We start from the raw sequence: 23,794 nt of genomic DNA on the forward strand, positions 1-23,794 counted from the left end.
AGTGGTGCAATGCTGAGTTGATGTCATCTTTATACAACACTAATACGGGGTAGTTGCCAAAATTCAAGAACAAATCAGTTAAAATACCCAGTTTACCTGAATACAGAAGTGTTATTTGTCAGCTCATGTAAAAAAATGCTTTCATGTTTGTATTTTTACCATACTTCTGCGTATGATTTTTCTGGTCACCGCAAGAAACAGGAAATCGTTGACTTGAGCTAGTAAACAAGACTAAAACTGGAAAAATCCAGTTGCATTTTAATTGATCCTCTATGTGTTAATGATTTAGAAAACCAAGTGATGAAAGTTAGCTGGGGGGCTTTTTTCTTTTATAAAACAGTGGGGCAGCAACCGTGTCATAATCCGAGCTTACTTCCATAACACTGCAGGCAGAAGTAATGCAGAGAAAGCAAATAATCAATCACACACACACACACACAAACACACACACACACACACACACACGCAGCCTACTCAATAAGGTTGGAAGCATGTAGCTCTGTTCCATGTGCTGAGCCTCAGGAGTCATTTACAGCTGATGCCAAAGAAGCTGAAATATTGTTCTGAGTTGAACTTCCTCATCTATGGCTTTTTACTTACCCACGATGCTCAAACAGAAGAGATGTGTGAACAGTTTTTCATGACAAATGCTCTGGTCATTTTCAGTTTTAGTCTGAGAAGGAAATGCAGTGTTTGTGTTGATGCCTTCTCATTTTTCATAATGTTGTTGTGTGGGCGGCAAATCCTTAGGGGTAAAAGGAAGACTATTACGTAATAGCTGGAGATTTAAATAAAAAGACTGAGAAATAGGACATACAGGAAAATAGCCATATCCACCTGACATTGGGTTGACATTTCTGGGTTTGCACCTTTTCTTGTCTCTCTCGGCACCCTTCAAAGATGGGGAGAGGAAGAGAAAAAAGATGTGAAGAGGCTGGAAGAATAGAGTTGCACACTTCTATGTCCCACTTTGAAAATTCTTTGCAGCCTACACTGTGAAGTCAATGTTACACCTATTCCACCTCCCCTAAAGCTTTAAATAGCCCATTCTCCCTCAAATGGACAAACTGAAAAACACAGCCTTCTGCACAGTCTGCACCTAAGACTCAACATTTATTATTTTTGTTGTCTAAACATGGATTCTGCATTGTGTTTTCCTTTTTTTATGACCATTCTGTCATCAACAACTAATGTATCTGCATAGAGATAAGTATAAACAAGTCAACAGGACCGGCAGGTCAGAAAAGATCATGGTTTGGGTTGAAAAAGTAAGTTTGTTATAGTCAATTGAAATAAGTCAAATTGTTTTTAAGTTACTGACTGGACTTAAATCCCAACCTACTAAGTGAAAGTCATGTGTTTATGCGCTCCACCCTTAACCCTAACAACCAATCCCATGCACATACATACATACTTATGCACACATACATACAAACGTACTCACACGTTATGCATTCATATGCAAGGGAAGTATGCATGTATGCGCAACTGAAGTAAATATGTATGCATGTGAGGGACCCAGCAGCAAGGCACATGGAGTCACAGACACGATTAAACGGGGGGGGGGGGGTTAGTCACACAAAATAGCAAAAAATATGAAACAACAAAGATGAAGATAAGTTCTGGGCCCATAAAAGAGGTCAACTAAACAGAATGTAACTAAAGCGCATAACAAAACAAAATCAGCATACAACGGATCTGACCGCACAAACATGAAACAAAGAGGACTTATACAGCCTACTGGCTGATCAGACCACGTTTGACACCAAAGGGGAATCTAACAACACTTATTCCAAAAATATGTAAACTTAACTCTTCATTAACCAAAGCAAAATACTTAATATGATGTAAACTAAGGAAAAAGTAATCTAAAGAAAGCCATGTTATTCTCAGTGAAATGGCAAGTAGTGGTAATGTCCAATTAGGCCATCTCCCCTATACAACTCTAAAAGCTCTTCTCTAGGTGCCACGCTGTTTTGATTATGGACCTCCAACTAGTGAGCTCAAAAGAAATGGTTGTAAGAAAAAACAGGCAATGCAAAAGTAACTATATGTGCACGCTGCAAGAGTATGTGTATGTGCAAGTGAAGTATTCAGTTCTGTCCTAGGCGGCTTCTCATTCTCGGGACCATGCATAAATGTCACATCCTTTAGATTAGTCTGTTACATCAAAAGCAGTCCACAGACTCAGGTTTTAAGTTGCATTATAAAAATCTTCACACATTGGCAGTACAAAGCGATTGATAAATGTAAATTGTTGCACATAGCACTGACATATGGGGTGGCATCAATTATGGCGTCAAACTGTTTTTGAATAAGTGTGATATCCCAGAGTGTTGAATTATTCCTAAGAGACTATGTTTTCTGATGGCTGAACATTTTCTAGTCATATCCTAAAATACAACATGAAATCATTTACATAAACTGTGGCTTAAGAGTCAGTATTTTCTGTAGTAGCATCATTGTTATTGAGAGATGCTGAAATGGCTGCTGCCTACTTTTAATTTTTTTTAATTTAAGAGACTTGCCTCTACGTGTGACTCTCAAACAGTGCAGCGTTAACAGGGTGGGCGAGGTGTAGATTTGTTCCCTTTCTTTGTGGAGTTGCTCGCTATTTTTGCAACTCTCCTTACTTCTCTTTTTTGTGATCAAATATGTTTATTTAATTTAAACAATTAAAAAACAATACGCTGGGACATAGGAATGCATCCCAGGACCAAAAAAAAAAAAAAAAAACACAAAGAGGAATGACGGGGAGGGGAGAGACCCAACAAAAACACCAACAAAACACACAAAAACAGACACACACAAACACACGGAAACAAACTAACAAACAAAAGACATTGACAGAGAGAGGGACACAAGACACACGGGACCAAACACAGAAGCAAGGGGGTAAAAGCACAAGTCTACAACGTGGACTTCAAGGACTCAGCAATGCTGAGCCAAGAGTCCAAAGTCTGTTGTGGAGCTCCATATATGCAAGCCGTAGAGAGCTCCATGTACAGTATATGACATCCAAAAAGGAAAGGGTCCATGTACAAAAAGAAAAAGTCATGAGGTGGTTTCCAACGTGTTGCAATCATTCTCTTAGCAGCTGTAAGTTCAGCAAATACAGCACGTTTTTGAAGTTGGAGGGCTGACAAATCATTCAGAATCAAAACACAGTATCACAGTAGTAACAGATACAGTATTATTAATATAGGGAGATATTTAGGAAGCAATATTGTTTCAGAACTGACCAACAGAAGAGCAAGCCCAGATCATGTGAAGATATGTACCTTGGGCTTTTAGTAGGCAGAAAGTGCATAAAGGACTGTTAATAACCTTCATGTGACTCATTTTCACAGGGGTGCAATATGTCCTATTAATGAAATTGTAGTGACTGTGCTGATGGTCTGGATTGTGTGATACTTCTGGAAAGTTAAACAGTAGAAATTGATGCTCAGGTCCGGCTAATGGCGTTCCCAGACCCTCTCAATAGGGAGGCCAGAGAGGCCAGATATCACTGAAAACCGAGCCTGGACACCATACCACAGGTTTTCGGCTGCTCAGTAAATAGTTTCCGGATGGATGGGCAAAGATCTCTCTCGGGGACACCGTATGCCTTGAGGGCTGATCTTAATTGAAGGTAAAAGAAAAATGAGGAACGAGGTACACTGAATTCGTTTTGTAAGTCTGAAAAAGATCACTAGTCAATCTCATTAAAATGTCTTATAGATATAGCCCCCTCTGTTCCTATTGTGGAGCTGTTATAAGCCACTAGTGTGTTGTGTTGTTGCTGTGTTGTGTGCTGTGTTGTTGAACAATAGGGAAAGTGTATGCCAGTTACATGCTATACACAACAATCAGTTCAACCAATCTCCAAGTTTTGATAAGATGAGAGATAATAGGGTCGAAGCGTAGCTGGCACTGTTTATTAGAGATATTGGCAAAAAGAACGTTATGGAGTAAACAAGGTTCTGTCACAGCACTTTCTAACACACGCCAGCAAACAGACGTATCTGATTCAAACCAGGTAAGGAGGGGTCTTATCACAAAGGACTAAAAATGGTGTTTAAAGTTGGGAACTGGAAAGCCACCATCCTCCTTTCTCCTCTGTAAGTAGACAACTTAAGTTGCGGCCACTTACCTTTCCAGATAAATTTAGATAGCCTACTGCAGATTGTAATTCATGCCAATGATCAGAAGGAGGGGAGAGAGGTAGCAAAGAGCGCACAAAATTAATCCTGGGTAAACATTATTTTTGACCACAGAGAAACAGGCTTGAATAGACATGGAGAGACCCATCCATCTTTTAGAACATTGTTCAGGACAGCAGAATAATCTGATTTAAGCAACAAAAAAAAATGCTAAATGCGGTTGAATTGCAAGCAGAATCATTTAAATTAAGTAATGCAGACTTTGACCAGTTAATTTCAAAGCCTGACTTCTATACTCCTCACATAAAGATAGAAGGTGGGGAAGAGACTGAGAGGGTTTTCTAACGACTCTCTTTACTTCTCCACTTCTCTAATTCCCCATACAGCCATATGGATCAAGTCCCTGCATAGGGAGTTTTTATGTGGATTTTCATCAGGCTTTATATGCTAAATTTAACATCCGCCTGTTCTACAGCCTATACATCCCACGGGTGGATCAATCGGTGTGTGTGTGTGTGTGTGTGTGTGTGGGCGCTAGAGGAGGAACAGAAGGAGAGGGTTCCTCAAGCTTTGAATGTGCATCTGTCAGAGTCAGAGAAGAAGAGCAGCCAGGCAATGAAGTTTTTAGTGCACACACAAGTCTCTACTGCAGACATCCTGTGTCTACCATGACTCACAATTTGCCTATTATGTAAGCCCTCCAAAGGAGAGGGGAACACTGACACACCTGTGCAGGTCAGCCTGTTCTTGACAGGTTTTACTTTACATTTCACTTTGCACTTTAGCAGCACAGCATACAGCACATACATTCTCATACCTAAACATTTCATTATGACTCACTTTGCATGTATCTGCCATTCCCCAGTAAGGTGTCATTAGCCAACATTTCACGTCTCATTATGAAATTTGAAAAATTAAACATAGGCCTATTTGTGTGTGTTTGTGAGGGGGTGAATGCAGGCATAAAATAAACAAAGGATGGATAATTTGGCGTAGGCTACTTGTATTAGTTTAGAACCATAAAAGATCCTTTGGCTGCACAAGCCAATCTGCCACCTCCTCACCGGCAAAAACCTAGCTCAAAACCTCAAAACTACCCCCGCAGCCTACCGGTCACGTGACCCCACCCCCTGCCACACGACTTCTAACTGTAAAGAAACACTATTTTTGTCCCCACATAGATATACTAGAATCTAGGACACACTCATCACCACCAATGCAGATCTTTATCTACATAACGTTAGATGCATGGGCAGTTTTTTTTTTTACCAGCTGAGGTGATCAACAGATTTGCAGGAACACACATCATCGTTTAAATCAACCAAGGGGGCTTAAATGGCATGTGTGTGGCTGAAACATATTTACGTGTTGTGGACAAGTAAATGGTCCAACTCATGTGGAAAATCGGAAAATGCATTATAATAACGGACCTTTATTCAAAATAGGGCAATTAGGTGCATTGAAACTATTGGGGCTCCGTGCGTGTGGTGTGTGTGTGTGTATGTGTGTGTCTGTGTTTTGTTTGTGTGCGCGTGTGTGTGTGTCTGTGTTTGTGTGTGTTAAACGTCACAGCTTGCCGAAAAGCCTCTGCGAGCGCGCGCTAACATACACTTCCTCAATCGACGGAATCACAGAGCGAAAAACGAGAGGAAGAGAAAGCAACTTTCGTCGTGCTGCGGCGACAAAGAAGCAGCACAGAGTTTGCAGGACAAGGTGAGACTGATGTTATTATTTTTACTCGAGGTTTTTTACTAGAGTTCGGGTCCTTAACTTCTGGAGATGGCAAAAAAGTTACTTAAAGATCCCCAAAATGCCCCCCCCCCCCGTATTCTTCTTTCATCTAACGGAATCGAAGACGTTTAATCGTGACTGTTGGCGCTGACGTTAGCTAATTCTTTACCGTAATAGGCTAGCTAAATGCACGCGTAAGATTTAGTTTGTCTAATTGAAAACGTACGTTGATTTACAGTAGTAACGTTAGCACAATGTATTTTCTAAAGCCATCAGAAACATTGTCACTAACGTTACTGACGTTACGTTCTGATAGAAAAAAACGATAACACCCCCAACTTTTTTTCGGATAGCGTCGTCTAATTTAATTAATAAAACTAAAATGGTGCCACGGAATCTGTGACATATCAGATTTTATGGCGCTACGGGGTCCACTATGGAAAAAAAAAGACTGATTCGTTGATCAAACATTGACAGGTGACTCATGGTCGATACTGGCCACATTTTTTTGACCCGATCTTAATACAGTGGGGTCACTTGAGAAGATATGAACGCACTGTTAGCTATAGTAAACAGTTGTGTGGCCATGGTGGCAATAGAATACCAGTTCAGGTCACATAATCTCACGGGTCACAGAATAGACCTACGTTGTAACGCTGGGTGTGAGAAGGAATGCGGGCAGGTCTGGACAGCAAATAAAGGGGAGTCTGTTTTAAATAAACCCTTACATGTAGACTGTGTCAAACAGAGAATTTGGTCTCAAACGGTCGCTTTCGTCAGTCGTCTAAGACTTGATGTAACATTTGAAACTTGCATACAAATCACATCCTTCAGAGACAAAAATGCTGCGAAAAGAAAATCTTTGTTGCTGCGTGTGTGTGCGCGTGCGTGTGTGTGTATGTGTGTGTGACAGAGAAGTAGGCTACACGTGAGGACATGTTTCCATCATCAACAGTAGCAGTGTAGTTTAATGTTGTTTGCAAAATGTATGTAATGCTTACATTATCAGGTGTTAATTACATTCAGAGCAGTTCACTGTACAAGCTCCTTCTCCTTTTCTGTATTTTACTTCTCCCTTTTTCTCTCAGTGGAGCAAGAGTAGGGTACTATTCCCTTATCCCTTTTCTCCTTCACTTATAAATCAAATAATTACAAAATACAGAATCTCCCTTCGGGGATCAAAAAGTATTTTTGAATTCATATATTTAAGATTAACTTAATAATTATCCAATAACTTGAGTGTGTTGTTAATTTAGGCTTCAGTCTCCTGCTTTTAGGCTTGACATCTATCACAACTGTATCATACACCATGCATCCAACACCTGTATTAAAGCTGTTTATCACATTTTTTTAAGATATGATGTTCAAATACAAGCAAACATACACAAACACAGGTTTTTCTTTAGTGTGCTTACATAACCTCTAAACCCAGATTCTGGGTGAAGCAATATAATAATTTAACCTTCATACTAGTAGTACTTGTACAAACACACTTTTGTGTTGGTCATTAATGCAGGTATCAGGAACTTAAGTAGGTTGTATAAAATGAATATCAGGAGGTTAGTTGGAAGTTTTCTTGTTAAATTATACTGGTGCATGGGACATAACTACTGAATTTAACAGATGGAACAAATCGAAACTGCACATGAACAGTTTGCTAGGTAATCAATCACTACCGCCCTCAGTAACACAGTGTGCTTGCTATTGATTAACTCCAAAAACCCTGACATCACAGCTCAAAGCAGCAGTGTGTCAGTAATGAATATGGCCATTCAACACCCTCCCCTCCTAGTGTGAACTTTTTTTTCCCCTGTGTTTTTTTCTGTCTTACTTTTCTGGTTTCATTGTGCGTGGTTATGGGTTCAGGATTGTGAATACCAGCTAGGCCTACTGTGGTGCTGCATGCTTGTATTTGGATTAGTGACATGTTGAGGCTCGCTCAGCCGTACAGGAAAACACATTCCCTCTTGCAGCTGCAACCTTACAGAAACTACACAGTAGTAGCAGAAGCTTAAATGATTTGGGGGCACATTGACAGTGTGGTTGTATTTTATACATAGTGGTGTAGAAAAAACAAGCAAGACAGCATGAGTGTGACTGAAGTGCCTGGCCAACATGTGAGATTGATGGGCGTCACCCTTTGCATTGCACATACTGTACAGCATTTAGTGGTGCGTGGTTGCTTCTGAAAAAGTTGAGGTTGTAAGCTTATGCAAGCTTATGCAAACAGTAAATCGTGTATGCAACAGCTAGTGCCCAGTAGGATGACAATGAGCTCTCTCTCCACTATGTCACTATTAGCATATATCACCTCACAAGCACAAGGATGCAGGTAGTGTGTGGATTTTTTTTCAATATCTTAATAATTAGGTCTGTATCTCAGATATCTATCAAAAAACTGCCCATCAAAAGAACCCAAAATAATGTTTTCAAAATGTTTTTTTTCTTTCTTACTAGCAATGGAAACATCTTAAAGTAGGCTATTGCTAGCACAACCCTTTTTCCAGCAAAAAAAGTCAGATATAAAAATTGTCATATTGGACAAATATGAAATACAACATAATACATACATGCAACACTATACAACATGTCATATGATATGATACATTGTGTTGTTGTTGTTGTTGTTTTTGTCGTTTTTACCTCCAACAACTAGCTTTGGAATCAGATACAAAACACCCACAATAGTTCTCCACACAAAAACAGGTCTTTTTGACAGAGGTGTAAACATAATTTGTTTCCCTCCTCTGTGTGGGTGTGACTCAGTAGAAATGTCTCTAAGTGAGAACAAGTACAAGTTGACAATTTTACTTTGGTTTATTCTGTACACACAATGAAAAATGCTCCCTCCCTGAGGTTCCCATTTTTTCCCTGTAAAATGTTTTTTTGGGAGCTTTTCCTTATCTCAGTCAAGGGTCTAAGGATAGAGGGTATCATACATTGTTAGGCCTCTAGGCAAATTTGTGATGTTTCATATTGGGCTATATAAATACAATGGACTTGACTTTAACAGAAGTCACTTTGTCGTATCTGACACAGCCATCTACTCTTTTTGAATGCAGGTGCACAGGTGTCTGACAGGATGTCAGAAATATGTTTTAAATCAATTTTTTAGATGTCAGTTGAAGGAGCAGTATCTTATCTTCTTTCTCTGAAATTGTTTTGGTCTCACAATAAAGGGTGTGCAAAAAAATCGATTCACATTCATGAATCGATTCAAGCTCTACCGATTCAAAATTGATTCATAGATTCGACTTGTAGTATTATTTATTTTTTTAAATTCATTTATTTATTTGCGTTTTTGTAATGATGTATACTATCACATGGGAAAGTAACTACATGTACATACGGTGAATAGTTTAAAAAGAATCAAAATCGTGACATTTTCTGAAGTGTGCACTCCTACTCACAATACAGAAACTAGCTGTATGATGTCCCATGAGATCTCACGATATTTATTGTTGAGGTGAAGAGTTGTCTCGCAGTACCATTCAGTATAGAAGTGCAGATTTAGATCGGTACTACCAGGGACCGATTCCCATTAAATCAATCTGTACCAAATTTCGGTACCTGAGGGCATGTAAGCATAAGCTTCTCTGTCATCTCTGCATGTTTCACAGAGAGCGGGACTCAACTCGGACACACACAGCAAACTAACATTATGTTGCCTCGGCAGCTCATTTAAGTCACAGTGAGTCACGGCAATAACGGTAAAGCTGTCACAAGTGTGGTTACAGTTATATTATATACATATATTATACTATATATAATATATAATGTCGAAATAGTGGTGCAGTTAATGTACACTTTCTCTGAGACAGACAGGCGCAACGGTGTTCACTATGCCCTGGTGACAGGCTAGAGGTTGCAGGGCAAGGCTACGATATTTGTATAGCACATTTCAGCAACAAGGTAATTGAAAGTGCTTTACATAAAACATTAAAAGGCAATTAAAATATGTCATTAAAATAAACATAGAATGAGATACAAATACAAGAGTTACAATGCAGTGTAAGAAATGAAGAATTATTGGATTTGATAGGTTGTAGGTGTTGTATTTTGTGTGATGTTTAAGATGTCCTAAATAAATAACAAAATGTTCAAAGTAAATAGGATGAATAGGTTTGGAATCATTTTAACAACTGAAATATATATTTTTTTGTTATTAAAAGGGAAAGTACTGGAAAAAGTACCAAATTTCAGATAAAAACCCAACCCTACGCACTTTTAAATGATTTGGGTGGCAGCATTTTGTTATTCCCGGTGGAAACGGCGCAGTTATTAGGTCTGAAGAAAATAGTTTTACAAGAGAGAAGACATTTTTGAGTTTGAGAATTTAACAACATTGGCAGCCAAGAGGACATTGTTTACTGCCTTTAGCCATGTAGCCAAAAATTGCAAATAAAAGTTTTAAACTTTTTTTTTTTAACTAAAGATTTCTACTAACAGAAAATGTTTCCGTAGCGTGACCTGAATTGGGGAGATTTTAACGACTCTGGCAGCCAAGGTAACATTGTATACTGCCTGTTAGTGTGTAGTTACATGGGACAATGTAACACCGCAGTGGCTTAAAAAACAACAACACTCCAGTCCTGCCTACTTGAAGGATATGACCAATCATAGAAGGTCAGCCTAGAGTTATATAACACTTAGCAGAGAGTATTCAGAATAGTTGAAAATCTTAGCTCACAGGGATTTACCTCATTGTTTTGGCCATGTTTAACATAAAAATCTAACATTATAACATTGTAGATATGACAGAAAACATGGAGAAGCATAATATGTGACTTTAAAAATCTTCTGGTCTGGTAACGCAATATTGTGTATTGTCTCGTCACACCCCTAACAGATACCTATAATACATATCTTCATCCCTAACTGGGAGCCAGCAGTATTGTTGCAGAATATGCAACAACAGTGTGTGTATGCAATATAATAAGATATTAAATGAGGATATGAGGACAATTTGCAGCTCTGCATGTAACATGTCATTATAGATAAATGTCACCAGGGTAAAACTATGTTTGTCCATCTCTGAAAGCAGGTGACGTTGGTACCTGTCACCATGGCTCCTTTCTTGAGGATTGCCTTTAACTCGTACGACTTGGGGCTCTTGCTTCCTCTGGCTGAACCGCCTTTCTGTGCAATCAAGATGAAGGAGGCCTTGACAACTGGTGAGAAACTTTTTGACAGTCTACACCACCCTTTCTTTTACAGAAGTTATGTCTGTAACAAAGATGTGACTTCCTTCTTATTTTCTGTGCTTGAAAATATCAAAAGATATTTATTTCTTTTCTCTCTCTGTCCATCTTCCTTTTCTTAGATAGAGGTAAGACCCTTGTTCAGCGGAAACCCACCATGTACCCGGCTTGGAAAGCCACTTTTGATGCCCACATCTATGAGGGTCGTGTGCTGGAAGTACTGCTGATGAAGACAGCAGAGGAGCCGCTGGCTGAAGTCACTGTCGGAGTGTCTGTCCTTGCTGAGCGCTGCAAGAAAGCCAACGGGCGCGCTGAGTTCTGGGTAGGACATTACAGAATGTCCTCTGTCCCTCTAGAGGAATATCTTCTGTCTAAGGCTGTCTGTGTGTCTAACTGTGTGTTTGTGTGTTCAGGTGGATCTTCATCCTTCTGGAAAAGTGATGATGGCGGTGCAGTATTTTCTAGAAGGAATGGATACAGGTAAAATTATTAAAAAGGAAACATGATCTACTTTACTTTGTTCCTGCTTGTGGACTTTTTCAGTTATTTATATAATTTCCTGTAGCTATCTATTTGCTTTGTTGTCTCTGGTGTAACCTTTTCAATGTTGTCACCAAAGTCACTATAAACTTGGGTTAAAAGCTTAAAGGTCCTATGGCATGACTTTATGAGTTTTTTTTAACATTAATATGCATTCCCCCAGCCTGCCTATGGTCCCCCATTGGTTAGAAATGGTGATAGGTGTAAACCGAGCCCTGGGTATCCTGCTCTGCCTTTGAGAAAATGAAAGCTCAGATGGGCCAATCTGGAATCTTGCTCCTTAGGTCATAAGGGGCAAGGTTACCTCCCCTTTCTCTGCTTTGCCCGCCCAGAGAATTTGGCCCACCCATGAGAGAGAGACATCATGGCTTTCAAACGAAAGCCTTCTCCTCAAAAGCTACAAACTCAAAATTGCCCCTACTAAGGACAACTCATTGTGGGACTGGCTCAAATGGCTATAATCCTTCACCAAGGCTTAATTTTGGGAAAGAGACTTCTGATATGGTATTGAGGGACCACTAAGATCTACAAGCATCCAAAGAGCATCACGTCATGGGACCTTTAAGTATTCTTTCATAACTGGTGTCACCAAATGGCGAATAAATGAGAATACATTTTATTTACTTTTTATTTTTATTTTACTATATATAGAAATAACTCCTTCTTCTTATCTCTATGGAATAATATGGAAATGCTCGTTGTTGATTATATTTGATAGAGGTAGGGCATAAGACACAATTTAGACATTTTAAGTTTCAGACCTTTGTTGGGAGGAAATTTTAGTAACTGGTCCTTTGGAAATTTGAATTGAATACCCCATGCTCTATAACATCTATAACATTACATATTACTAACTGAAAAACGACTCTAAAACCAAAAAAAAATTAATTAAACTCTTTTAATTATTACTGTTCAAGAGTTTTACATTTAAAAAGTCATCTGACCTGCTTCATTGGGACTGTGTGGGTGTGGTTTAATTGTTGTTGATTTGATATTAATGTAATAATATTGCTAATATTAAAATCAGGAAGAGTGCTTACAGCACGTCCGCTCCAGCCACTGGCAGCTTGAAGTTAGGTTGGAGCACCATCAGTTAGCTCCAGAATGGGTTAGCAGCATCAACAGTATTATTATTATCTTTTGGTATGAATTTTAATTTCTTTTGCGCCGTTACAACCATGTTTTCAATTCAAAAATAAAAATTTAAAATTGGGATTTGTTGTAAAGGAGCAGGCCCATTGTTGGCTTGATCCTTTCTAAAGCTGCTTCCAGACCCTAGGGAGGTGGGCTGTCATCTGATTCGGATTCAAGTGTTTAATTAGAGCACGGACAAAAAACACACAAGCTTTGAAAGCAGAAAATGTGTTCATGTAGGACAGCATCAATCATAGTAAGAAGCTGATTGAGAAACAGAGTAGAGTAAGAAGAGTATTCTCAACTGAATAGTATTAAAAATGGAAAGAATCTTTTCTCTTTTGACTTTAACATTCATAAAATTCCCAAATACCATGTTGATAAAACTAAATCTGAAGCTCCACAACCAGCTTGTCTAAATTCCAGTCTGAAGTCATCATTCCTTTGATTTTTATCACCCCCCCACCCTTACATATACACAGGCTGCCCAGCAACTTTAATCTTATTATTCACAGCCATTCACATGAGTAATTTCTTCAGTAATCATTAAGGCAATCAATTTGTTATGTATGTGAAATACCCTTTGTTTTTCCATTGCAGTGTTGTGGGATGACTGATCGTTGTTTCTCTGTGTATTTTGAAGAGAGTAAGCAGGCTAGCAAAGAGGAGGAGGCTCCTACCCTGAACCGTAGACGAGGGGCCATCAAGCAGGCCAAGATCCACTTCATAAAGAACCATGAGTTTATTGCCACGTTCTTCAGACAGCCCACTTTCTGCTCCGTGTGCAGAGAATTTGTCTGGTCAGTACAGCCTACTCCTCAGCCCTATAAGCCAACTTTCAAAGCAGCTAAAGAGAAACTCATGAACCACAGATTAGATAAACAAAAACAGGAGACAGAACGACACAGTGAGATTAAAAAAAATATTTTTTTTGGAACTTCCTGATATTCTGCAAATATTAATACTCTCCCCTAACATATGTTAGAGAGACGGGTTGCTTATGATATTTTTGGATAAAACCAATAAGGTTTACAACTTACCCTTTAAGTTGTAAGGTCTGTCTCTGGTAATCACAATGTTTGTCGTTTTTTGATAGCAACAGATGTGCTTTGAAGCCCATTTTGGTCTCTCTGGAGAGGAAGTTTGTAGAAAAAGGAAACACTGGTAGACAAATCAGCATGGGTGTACTGCAGCTGTTCATTATCACTAGCTAAGTGATTAATCAGCAAACCATTCTCATATTAATGATCATTCAAAAGTGATACAGACTGACCTGTTAATGTCACTTTGCCTCCCACAGGGGACTCAACAAGCAAGGCTATAAATGCAGACGTAAGTGTACAATAATTTTAAAACTCCTGTGCTTTGTGCATTACTTGAAATAGCAACCCAGTGATTAGATGGTATATATTAAAAATATGTACTTCACTGTTTTATCTGTGGGGCCAGTGTACATGATATGCTCAGATACTGTATCAAAGTATACAATTCTCTTATATCTTGGTTTGATCAGAGTGCAATGCAGCCATCCACAAGAAATGCATAGACAAAATCATCGGCAGATGTACCGGTACTGCTGCCAACAGTCGGGATACTGTGGTACGTATCAATTTTTTGTGCGCTACACCATGTACTGTGAGTGTTGTCCATATGGTTGATTTTAGTTTAGTGTGGGCCTTTCTCCCACTGGTTTTAACTGTTATAGTAAAGTATCCCTCCATAACAGTTTAAACAGTGATGGAAAAATAATTCAACTGGCAGGTGTTGCTGGGTAAGAGTTTGATTCAAAGACAGGTACCAGTCAGGGTCCACATGCAATAAGACACCCTTTTCAATCATCATCAATATTGAAGACAATCAAAGACCACCTGACCTAGATAATGCATGGAAATGATCAAGCACACACGGGGAGTGGTCTCAGAGAGAATCAGTGAAGAGGTAGACCTGGGAACAGACAGTCACTTCACTTCTACATTCTCAGAGAGGGAAGCAGAAGACAAAGCAAAAAGATAAGAAGAAAATGAGGCAGATGCGCAGGGCTGTGAAGTATCACAGGCCACTGATTAGAATTCCTTTGCTATGGGTCAGTCACAGAGATGATGAATTCCGTTTGACTCCGCAGTTCCAGAAGGAGCGCTTTAAAATTGACATGCCGCACCGTTTTAAGACCAACAACTACATGAGTCCCACCTTCTGCGACCACTGTGGAAGTCTGCTGTGGGGTCTTGTCAAACAAGGCCTCAAGTGTGAAGGTACAGTGCAGATATAAGTGATTAACTGTTGGAGTGTAACTGTGCAATTTTAGTTTTAACAGACTTTTTTGGTTCCCTTTGTAGATTGTGCCATGAATGTCCATCACAAGTGTCAGGATAAAGTAGCCAACCTTTGTGGTATCAACCAGAAACTACTTGCTGAAGCACTCACACAAGTCAGCCAGGTGAGGATGGAGACGGTCACAAGTCATTCGTTGTATGGTCCAATCAAGAGTCAAGTCAAAGTAAAGTAAAGAATTTGAAGGACAAGTCTGACTTAAGTACCATACAACCTTATTAAATCATGCAATGGCTGTTTCAGACATTGTGGATATCTGATTGAAATACCGCTTACTTAGCTCGGAGTGTATGAGTTGGGTTTAAAGAATATGTGCTTAATGATGAGATGGTGAACACAATTATAGAAAAGCATTTTAATGCCCTGCCCCAGGTTGTAAGATTTTTACACATTAACCATTTTTTCTACAAACATTTATTCTAAAAAAAATAGCATTGTTCTCTATTTAGGAGTTGGAGGCAAATCAGAAGTGAGCTTTGGTTACATATAATTTGGATGTCCAAGTTCAAGGATGTGTGGCAGAAATACAACAACAAAAAATCACAATAATTTTACCTTCTTAATTATAAGGTGAATATTATTATTTTTTTAGTTTTGACCCATCCCATGATTTTAGCCTGACCTCTCTTTGCTGTAATCTTGACCCCATTTTGGTCCTGAATCCAGTTATTTTCTGTTCATATTTCTAACATTAATCCCAAAACTAAGACTAATCCAAACCCAAGTAGAGCACATTTATAGAGGGCTCTTTACAATATTATCTGTAAGTGAGTATCACACGAAACTCAGTTCATTGTTTAATAATACATGGTGGTAATTTGATTATCAACAATGGACTATTAAAATAAAGTGTAACCATAAAACTGAGTGTCCCTTGAATGGGGGAACTCCCAATCCTCAGTGTGTGTTGACAATTTGTTAAGTGTGTGACATCCGACCTCGATGGGAACCTGAGCGTCCTGTCCTGGTGTGTTTAAGGACTGGCTCGTTGTGGAACTCTCAGTTTCTTGTTCTCTATTTACTGGCCCCTAAATGTATGAACTTTGGGGGACAGTCAGAACACACAATCATTGTTTAAGAAGAGAATCAGAAAAAATGTATTCACATTGGCTATATCACGGCTAGATGAGTAACCATTGCTGAGAAACTATTTGTCTGGCTGTTTTATGCTTATTTTTTCTTTTTCTTTCTTTTCTCCATCAGAAATCGTCCTCCCGCCGTTCAGATCCAAACATGCCTGATCTGCCTGATATTGGAATTTACAATGAAGTTAGCAAGCTTGCTGGACTGAATATTGATGGTCAGTTAGTGTTTTGTGCATGTACTTACATGCATTCATGTGGGCAGTATATACTCTCTACTGATAATAATACTTGCAGAATTATATGCCAAGTGTTCATTGTTTAAGATTATTATATAAATAAGTATTTTTATGTAGTAATTGCTAAACGTTTGTCCATTAGATGGATCTCCCTATGGCAGACTGTGGGAGGGGTCCAACCCACGGCCTCAGTCTCGTATAACTCATTTGACCCGCATCAACGTGGACAACTTTGTCTTCCACAAGGTCTTGGGGAAAGGCAGCTTTGGCAAGGTACAAAGCAACTATATCAGTGATATATTTACCGTGGGACTGCCCTTTTTAAAAAGACAACAACCCAAGAATGAGAGGATAACCAGGAGTGAATGAACCACCCCAGTACAACACCTGTCAACTGTCATATACAGTACACTGGCACACAGAGGCTTCGTATAGAAATGATGATCATCAAATGTAGGTTTTTGATCATATTATGAGCAGTGGACAACGTATTTCAATTTATTAACACAATCTGGCTCAATGGATGTACATTGCTGGGATGAAGCCTGGCATCTGACGAGTGATGTACCGCCCCTTCAGCTAATTCTGTTATCTATTTTGCAAGGGCATACACAGAGCTGTGGAGATAGGTCTGGCAATACAAGACTAATTAACACATATCCTGACATTTCAAACTTCATACTCTTAACAAGGTAGAAAACAATTCACTGCAAAAAAGGGGTGTCTAAAAACAAGATAAAAACACTAAATCTTAGGGAAAAGGTACTCAGAACAAGTGAAATTATCTGTCCATGCAGGAAGAAAATTTCACTTGACAAGCTTGCTTGATTTAAGATTACAGTGTAAAGTTGAACACTTAAAATAAGAAAATCACTCTTAAAACAAGATAAATTGTCTAACACTTATAAATCTGAAGTTTTTTTTATCTTGGTAAGAACCAAATCATTTGCAGTGTTTAAGTTTCTCTCTTTCTCCTCTTCTCTTCTTCTTCTCTTTGCCTTACAGGTTCTCCTTGCAGAGCTGAAGGGTAGTGGAGAGTACTTTGCAGTAAAGGCTCTAAAGAAAGATGTAGTGCTGATGGATGATGATGTGGAGTGCACTATGGTAGAGAAGAGGGTCTTGGCTTTAGCCTGGGATAACCCCTTCCTCACACATCTTTACTCCACCTTCCATACCAAGGTAGTCCATTTTCATCTCATTAGTGCCTTAGTGGTTTTCCTACACTACATCATTAGCTGGAGTTGTGTCCTCAATTCTCAAAGTAAAACTTGTCAACAGGAGCATCTGTTCTTTGTGATGGAGTATCTGAACGGAGGAGACTTGATGTTTCATATTCAGGAGAAAGGGCGCTTTGAACTCCACAGAGCCACGTAAGTCACACCTGTCATACTGACAACATACAGATTTGGTAAAAAACAAAAACATCCACACACTATTTGCCATCATTACTCTTTGCTCAAGAGTAGCTTGAGCTACAGGAGCTCCTGTAGCTCAAGCTACTCTGTTCCGGCCCTCATACATACAGAATAGATGAGCTGATGAAAAGCAGATACTTGTAAAGAAGACAGCATGTCTACTCTCCCCGTGTCACTCTCTTTCTTTCTCTCCCATTATGTGTTCTTTTTCGTTTACATGATATACTGAACCCTGATGGGCTAGGGCTGGCATTCATTAGCTGCAGCTCACTGGCAGACTGCCCTTGTAAGGATAAAGCAGCTCTTACTGCCTGTGTACTGTTTGTATGGGGAGGTATCAGTTACAATCACCCATCTCTCTACTCATCACTTTGTGGGAATCCCTCCAGAAAAAAAATGGCACACTGGTAAAAGAGAGTGTTGTAAAGTCTGAAGCTCGTTGGCACCTGCGTCCCCGCCAACTAAAGTTTTAAAAAGTCTCACATTTACAAAAGAGATGGAGGTGAAACATTTCTTTGCAAGAGCTGTTAACCCCCCCCAGTAAATAGTGTCAACTTTATTGATTTCACCTTGTTGAAATGGGATAGTAATAGTTGAGAAAACAGTCTCACCACAAGGACCATTAGTTGCTTTTCTGGAGCTTTATCAATTGTATCACAGAGTCTGCCCAGTTGTCAAGGAATTGTAGAATGTTTTTCTTCTTTTTTAAGCACCTTAAGGATAGACAAATAGGGATAACAGTGAGGTATTTTACAGTGTTGTGTTCACAAACTTGGAAGCAAAAATACACAAACTCAGATGATAGACTTGGTTTGATTCTAGGTATCCGAGGACAATAAAGATAGCTAGATAGACTTTAGTGCGTGCGAGCCATTGTAGTTTTATGTCTTGAAGAATGGCAAGACTATTAATGCATTTACTATTATCTTTCTTATACACTAGTATGTTTTTAAAAATACTGGTGTGTGTAGGTTTGTAGTCTTTTGCTACATTTCCTTTAGTTAAACTGGTGGTTGTGCCCTGGACCCATTTGATGACAGGAGAAATTCTCTATTTGGCAAACATACACATGATCTTGTGTTGTCATCCACTAAAATCAGTACTCAATGACTGTATTCAGCCTGGATGGATGATATACCTAGACCAGGTAAACCCCGCTCACTCTGCCAGCAATTACATTTCACCCTGCAGCTTGGTCTGGAAACCTGCACGTTTAATTCACCTGCTTCAGTTCCCAATTTTGCAGGAAGCAATCACAAACTATCTACCTGGCTTATCTACCTGGTGCGCTATTGGTCGGTTTAACACGATGACAATAGAGAAGCGACCGAGCAGTTTCTGGTTTGCGTTCAACATAGCGGCCACCAAATGCAACCGAAGTGCAGCCGTTGATGCCGCTGCCGCTTCTATGTCACCCGGATCGTTGGTCTGATTGGTTAAAGGACTATCCAACTGCGTACAGAGTGATTTGAACTATGTCCGTTGGTCAAGCCTCTTGTGCAGAGAAAATACAGAGCAGACTCCCCAGACCAATGCTCAATCTTAAATGTATTGAGCTTAGCTTGGTTGGTGATAGCCAGACTATTATTTACCCTCAGTGAGTGAGAAAAAAAGAGTGGCCTGTTTCTCACAATATATTCATTTTTAAACAAAACATGCTTTCATATTTGTTAAAATATATGCTTAAATATATGTAATATATAAATAAGCTTTTATGTTGCTGCACAAGTTGTCACAGTGGAATGAAAAGCATCTCAAGGATTTGGTTATGCAATAATTCTTTCTCAGGCAGTCACTGAACTGTAAAGTTTCTGATGACCTCTTTATCAGCACAAAGGCCCTGTTCTCCTAGTGGCTACTGCTAACATTTAACCCAGTGCTGTAGAGAGCCTAGCCTAGCGTCTCAACGTTCCTCACATAGCAGTGGCAAACTTACTTACAAATATCTAGTCCTCATGTTACACTCTGTTTTGTTTGTATTGTTGTTTGTAGAGCAGGTTTAGACATGCATATACATATCTGTGTGCACCTTCTAACTTGTTCTAAGAGAGCTGTGTTTGTTTGGGCTTTAAGTGAGAGACGATCAATAAATTAAACCTGCCTATTCAGTATTTGTCAATTGATCATTTGACCGGCTCCACCGCCACAATCCCTCCACTAACCTCCTCTCCTTCGACACAAACCAGACACTCAGGAGGACCAGTACCTGGTGACAGCGCTTTCACCATCGTCGCCCCTTCCCTCTGGAACTCTCTACCCATAAACATCTGTGACTGTTCTGACCTGGACGCTTTCAAATCACTTCTCAAAACCCATCTCTTTGAAATAGCCTTCACCCTAAAATAACATCACACTTAATCTACTATTATCTATTTTACCAGTGTAATATGATAGTTTTTATGTTTTGTGTTTATTGCTTCACCTGCTTTTATTGTATTTACCATGGTTTTACTGTAAAGTGTCTTTGAGTAAATGAAAACCGCTATATAAATAAAAGGTATTATTATTATTATTTAAAATGGACAACAAGTTCTTATGTTTAGGGCAGGCGGTGCTAAGCCCTGGACTCGCTACGGTGATTCTGCAAAATTGTCCTAGGAAGGAACTTGGTGGAACATTTGTATATAGGGAGGCGAGCCCTGGAATGGCTAAATTCCATGCAAAGGTTAACTCTTCACACAATACAGTAATGTGAGCTATTTAAATTACTTACCAGTGTATTGTATCTAGATTACTTTGGCCACAGCAATCCCCATATCTGTATACGATGTAGAACTGGCCACCAGCAATTTTTTTGTCGCTGTCTTCCTGTCTTTATCTTGCCCTGCAAGCTTAATCTATAATCTCTGGGCAAACATGCTAGCAAGTCCCTGTTAGATAGTGAATGCTGTAAAGACTATCTTTGTAAATCTTCACAAACATTCACCGATGGAACCACACATCTCTTCTCAAAACTGGATTGTTTCCCCTGACACAGATGACAAGAGAAGCAGGTCAGAGATAGGCTACTCTTTCGGCTCACTGCAGCTCTCAGGTTTCACATAATGAGAGTGTTATTCACCGGTCTGCTACTCCATGCAAATGTCTACCTCAATAATTCAGCTCTACACTGAAAAGAGTCTGCAGTGACACCAGTGTTCAGCTGCCAACTCACGAGTGAGATAGCCCCAGTGCAGATATGTGGCTTTCCACCAGAGATGTGTGGGTAATATTTGTCTGTCTCCCCAGGTTCTACTCTGCTGAGATAATTTGTGGTCTTCAGTTCTTACATACCAAAGGGATCATCTACAGGTCAGAGCAAAATATGTGTAACATCTGGATGTACAGTACATGCACTAAATGACCATACTGGTATTTTGTTTTTTTGTTTTACTATATTCTTTACATCACAGCTGAACTTGTTTGATTATTTTACTATCTTACACAAGGAAAAGATAAATTCACATTGCAAGTGCAATATTGAAATACACTTGATGACATTCAAAAATGGCTTGGTTAGGTAACCCACACATTTTGACTTTTTTTTTGTTATTATCATTCTCTGGTAATGCAGTTATGAACAGGGAATGTTTAGGAAACTGTGAATATGTTAATTTCCTGCAGTAAAAAGCTGACTGTAAATCCCAGCAATAATGTAACTGCTTGCAATTATTAACCATGTAAGAATAATGGTTACTTCTATAAAATGTCTAGTAAATGAACACATTAACAATGGACTGAATATTCACATCGATGAATCCTATCTCAGTGTTTTAAGGCAGTAAGCATTCAAGATTTCAAAACATTCAAAACAAAGGCACTTTTAATCACATATTTATTCCTCTAAAAGTTCATTTAGAACACAAAATTGTGAGATCAAACCTTATAATTGCAAACTCGTCTTCAAAATCACTGCATATTTCCAATCCTGTGGTGATTGTTTTGTTTCAGAGATCTTAAGTTAGACAATGTGATGCTGGACCATGAGGGACACATAAAGATCGCTGACTTCGGCATGTGCAAGGAGAATGTGTTTGGAGAGAATCGTGCTACAACTTTCTGCGGTACTCCTGACTATATTGCTCCAGAGGTATAGTGCTTCATACTTAACGGATGCTTTCTTGTTCTGAAATATTCAAATGTGCAACTGATTAGCTTAGATCATTATGCATGTGTCAGCGTGTGTCTAGAATAGTTCTTATTCATAATTTTGTACTTCAACTCAGATCCTACTGGGACAGAAATACTCATTCTCCGTTGACTGGTGGTCATTTGGAGTGTTGCTTTACGAAATGCTGGTTGGTCAGTCGCCTTTCCATGGAGATGATGAGGATGAGCTGTTTGAGTCCATCCGCATGGATACTCCCCACTATCCTCGTTGGATCAACAAGGAGGCCAAGGATCTGCTTGAGCAGGTCTGTACCAATACCTTTTAAACAAAATACATCTGTTATAGGGCACCATTTCTGCTTATATGGTATTAGCATGTTTGATTATTTTATGGTTTAAATTCAAGGACCACATACTCCTGTACAAGATAAAAGAATATGTTGATGAAATCTATTTAATCCAATTAAATCATAAATGTGTAGCTTAAAATGAGCTAATGTAATGGTGCACACTTCTAATTTACCCTGCAGTTGTTCGAAAGAGACCCCAGTCGCAGGCTTGGGATCGTGGGTAATGTCCGTATACAGCCGTTCTTCAAGACCATCAACTGGCAGGCCTTGGAGAGTAGAGAGATTGAACCCCCGTTCAAACCCAAAGTGGTAGGCCCCACATACACTAAGGAGTCACTGAGGATTCAGTCATGAAAGAATACAGATCATTTGCTGTTATATACATACGTCTATAATCTGTGATGAGCGCCTCTGTTTTATAATTTTGCTGAGATAAGATTGTTGTCAATTTCAGAAAGCACCAAATGATTGCAGCAACTTTGATCGGGAGTTCCTTAGTGAGAAGCCTCGTCTCTCCTACAGCGACAAGAACTTCATAGACTCCATGGATCAGGCGGAATTTGCTGGCTTTTCATTCATCAACCCTAAGATGGAACAACTTTTAGAAAAGAGAATGTTGTGATGACAGTCAGACCTGGGTTACAGCTTTACCGCTTACGAACAGTTCCCTTATTCTGAATCCTTGTTAAACTTACAAATGAATGAGCGGTTCCACAATCAGTATTTGTGTAACCTTATTTTAAGCACAAACCATTCTCCTAGGGTACGTGTAGAAATGATAAGCGTAGAAACAGGCCCTTGTACTGTACATATTGACAGTATTGTGTTTGTGTGCATGCTTATTATTTGTCTAGGTTGTGATAATATGAGGGCGGGAGGTGGAAAATCCTTACATTTCACTCACCGCTACCATCTGCAGCTATTTTGTGTCCCTTTTTGTCACATTTATTTCAACCCAACTGGAATGAAAAAGTATAAAGAGGGAAAGAAACCTGTAGGAATGAATTATGCTGAATACGTCAAATGTAGATTTTTTGTGTGTGAATGAGTTGACTGCATGTATAGATATCTCACACCAACAAAAACTTATTCATCTTTAAATATAGATTAATAATGAATGTTATCTGTCTTTGGAACATCTGAATTCTTGCCTTTGACTGAATGAATCATGTCTTGCTGACAAAGAAGATCTTGTGGTGATTGGCTTTCTGGTCCCATATAAAGAACTAATTTTAACAGATTAACAGCTGTTCCCAGCTGAATTGAAAGGTCCTGTTTGTGTAAAGGGGAGGCAGTCGGTGCAAAAGGTCAAGTAAAGGTACGTTACTTCAAACAGTAAGTTAGGAGTCACTGATACGCTGTATATAGACAACGTATATGTATATTGTTGTAACATGTATATTTGTTCGCTAAGGATGTACTTTTTTTTACTGTCTCCATCTTTTACATCTGATTAAAAAAACATCAACTCCCAAGTCTGCTGTACTATTTAAAAAAAAAAAAATAACGTATATATATATATATATATATATATATATAT

The 23,794-nt window shown here is 39.1% G+C and overlaps 1 protein-coding gene across 2 annotated transcripts; it reads left to right on the top strand.

Annotated features, from left to right (window-relative positions):
• The first annotated feature begins 5,584 nt into the window (after positions 1 to 5,584).
• prkcda (protein kinase C, delta a) lies at positions 5,585 to 23,729 on the top strand. 2 transcript variants are annotated; one of them, XM_032514384.1, is made up of 18 exons: positions 5,585 to 5,855; positions 10,918 to 11,047; positions 11,197 to 11,396; positions 11,488 to 11,554; positions 13,392 to 13,548; positions 14,049 to 14,080; positions 14,262 to 14,347; positions 14,871 to 15,000; positions 15,085 to 15,185; positions 16,283 to 16,379; positions 16,543 to 16,673; positions 17,406 to 17,579; positions 17,679 to 17,770; positions 21,044 to 21,106; positions 21,746 to 21,884; positions 22,021 to 22,209; positions 22,435 to 22,563; positions 22,709 to 23,729. In XM_032514384.1, the coding sequence occupies exons 2-18, from the start codon at positions 10,939 to 10,941 to the stop codon at positions 22,874 to 22,876; spliced, it is 2,064 nt and encodes a 687-aa protein (XP_032370275.1). In that variant the 5' UTR covers positions 5,585 to 5,855; positions 10,918 to 10,938; the 3' UTR covers positions 22,877 to 23,729. The 2 variants fall into 2 exon arrangements, with proteins under 2 accessions (XP_032370275.1, XP_032370274.1); XM_032514383.1 differs by having other exon boundaries at positions 5,631 to 5,855; positions 10,915 to 11,047.
• The last annotated feature ends 65 nt before the right edge of the window (positions 23,730 to 23,794 follow it).

Source organism: Etheostoma spectabile, chromosome 4 (genome assembly GCF_008692095.1).
Source record: "Etheostoma spectabile isolate EspeVRDwgs_2016 chromosome 4, UIUC_Espe_1.0, whole genome shotgun sequence".
NCBI lineage: Eukaryota > Metazoa > Chordata > Actinopteri > Perciformes > Percidae > Etheostoma > Etheostoma spectabile.

Excerpts from the sequence above, each read along its gene's own strand:
- prkcda (XM_032514384.1), top strand. The coding sequence starts at position 10,939 with ATGGCTCCTTTCTTGAGGATTGCCTTTAACTCGTACGACTTGGGGCTC. Across the intron at positions 16,674-17,405 it reads GGAAAGGCAGCTTTGGCAAG|GTTCTCCTTGCAGAGCTGAA; the intron begins GTACAAAGCAAC and ends TTTGCCTTACAG. Across the intron at positions 17,771-21,043 it reads TTTGAACTCCACAGAGCCAC|GTTCTACTCTGCTGAGATAA; the intron begins GTAAGTCACACC and ends CTGTCTCCCCAG.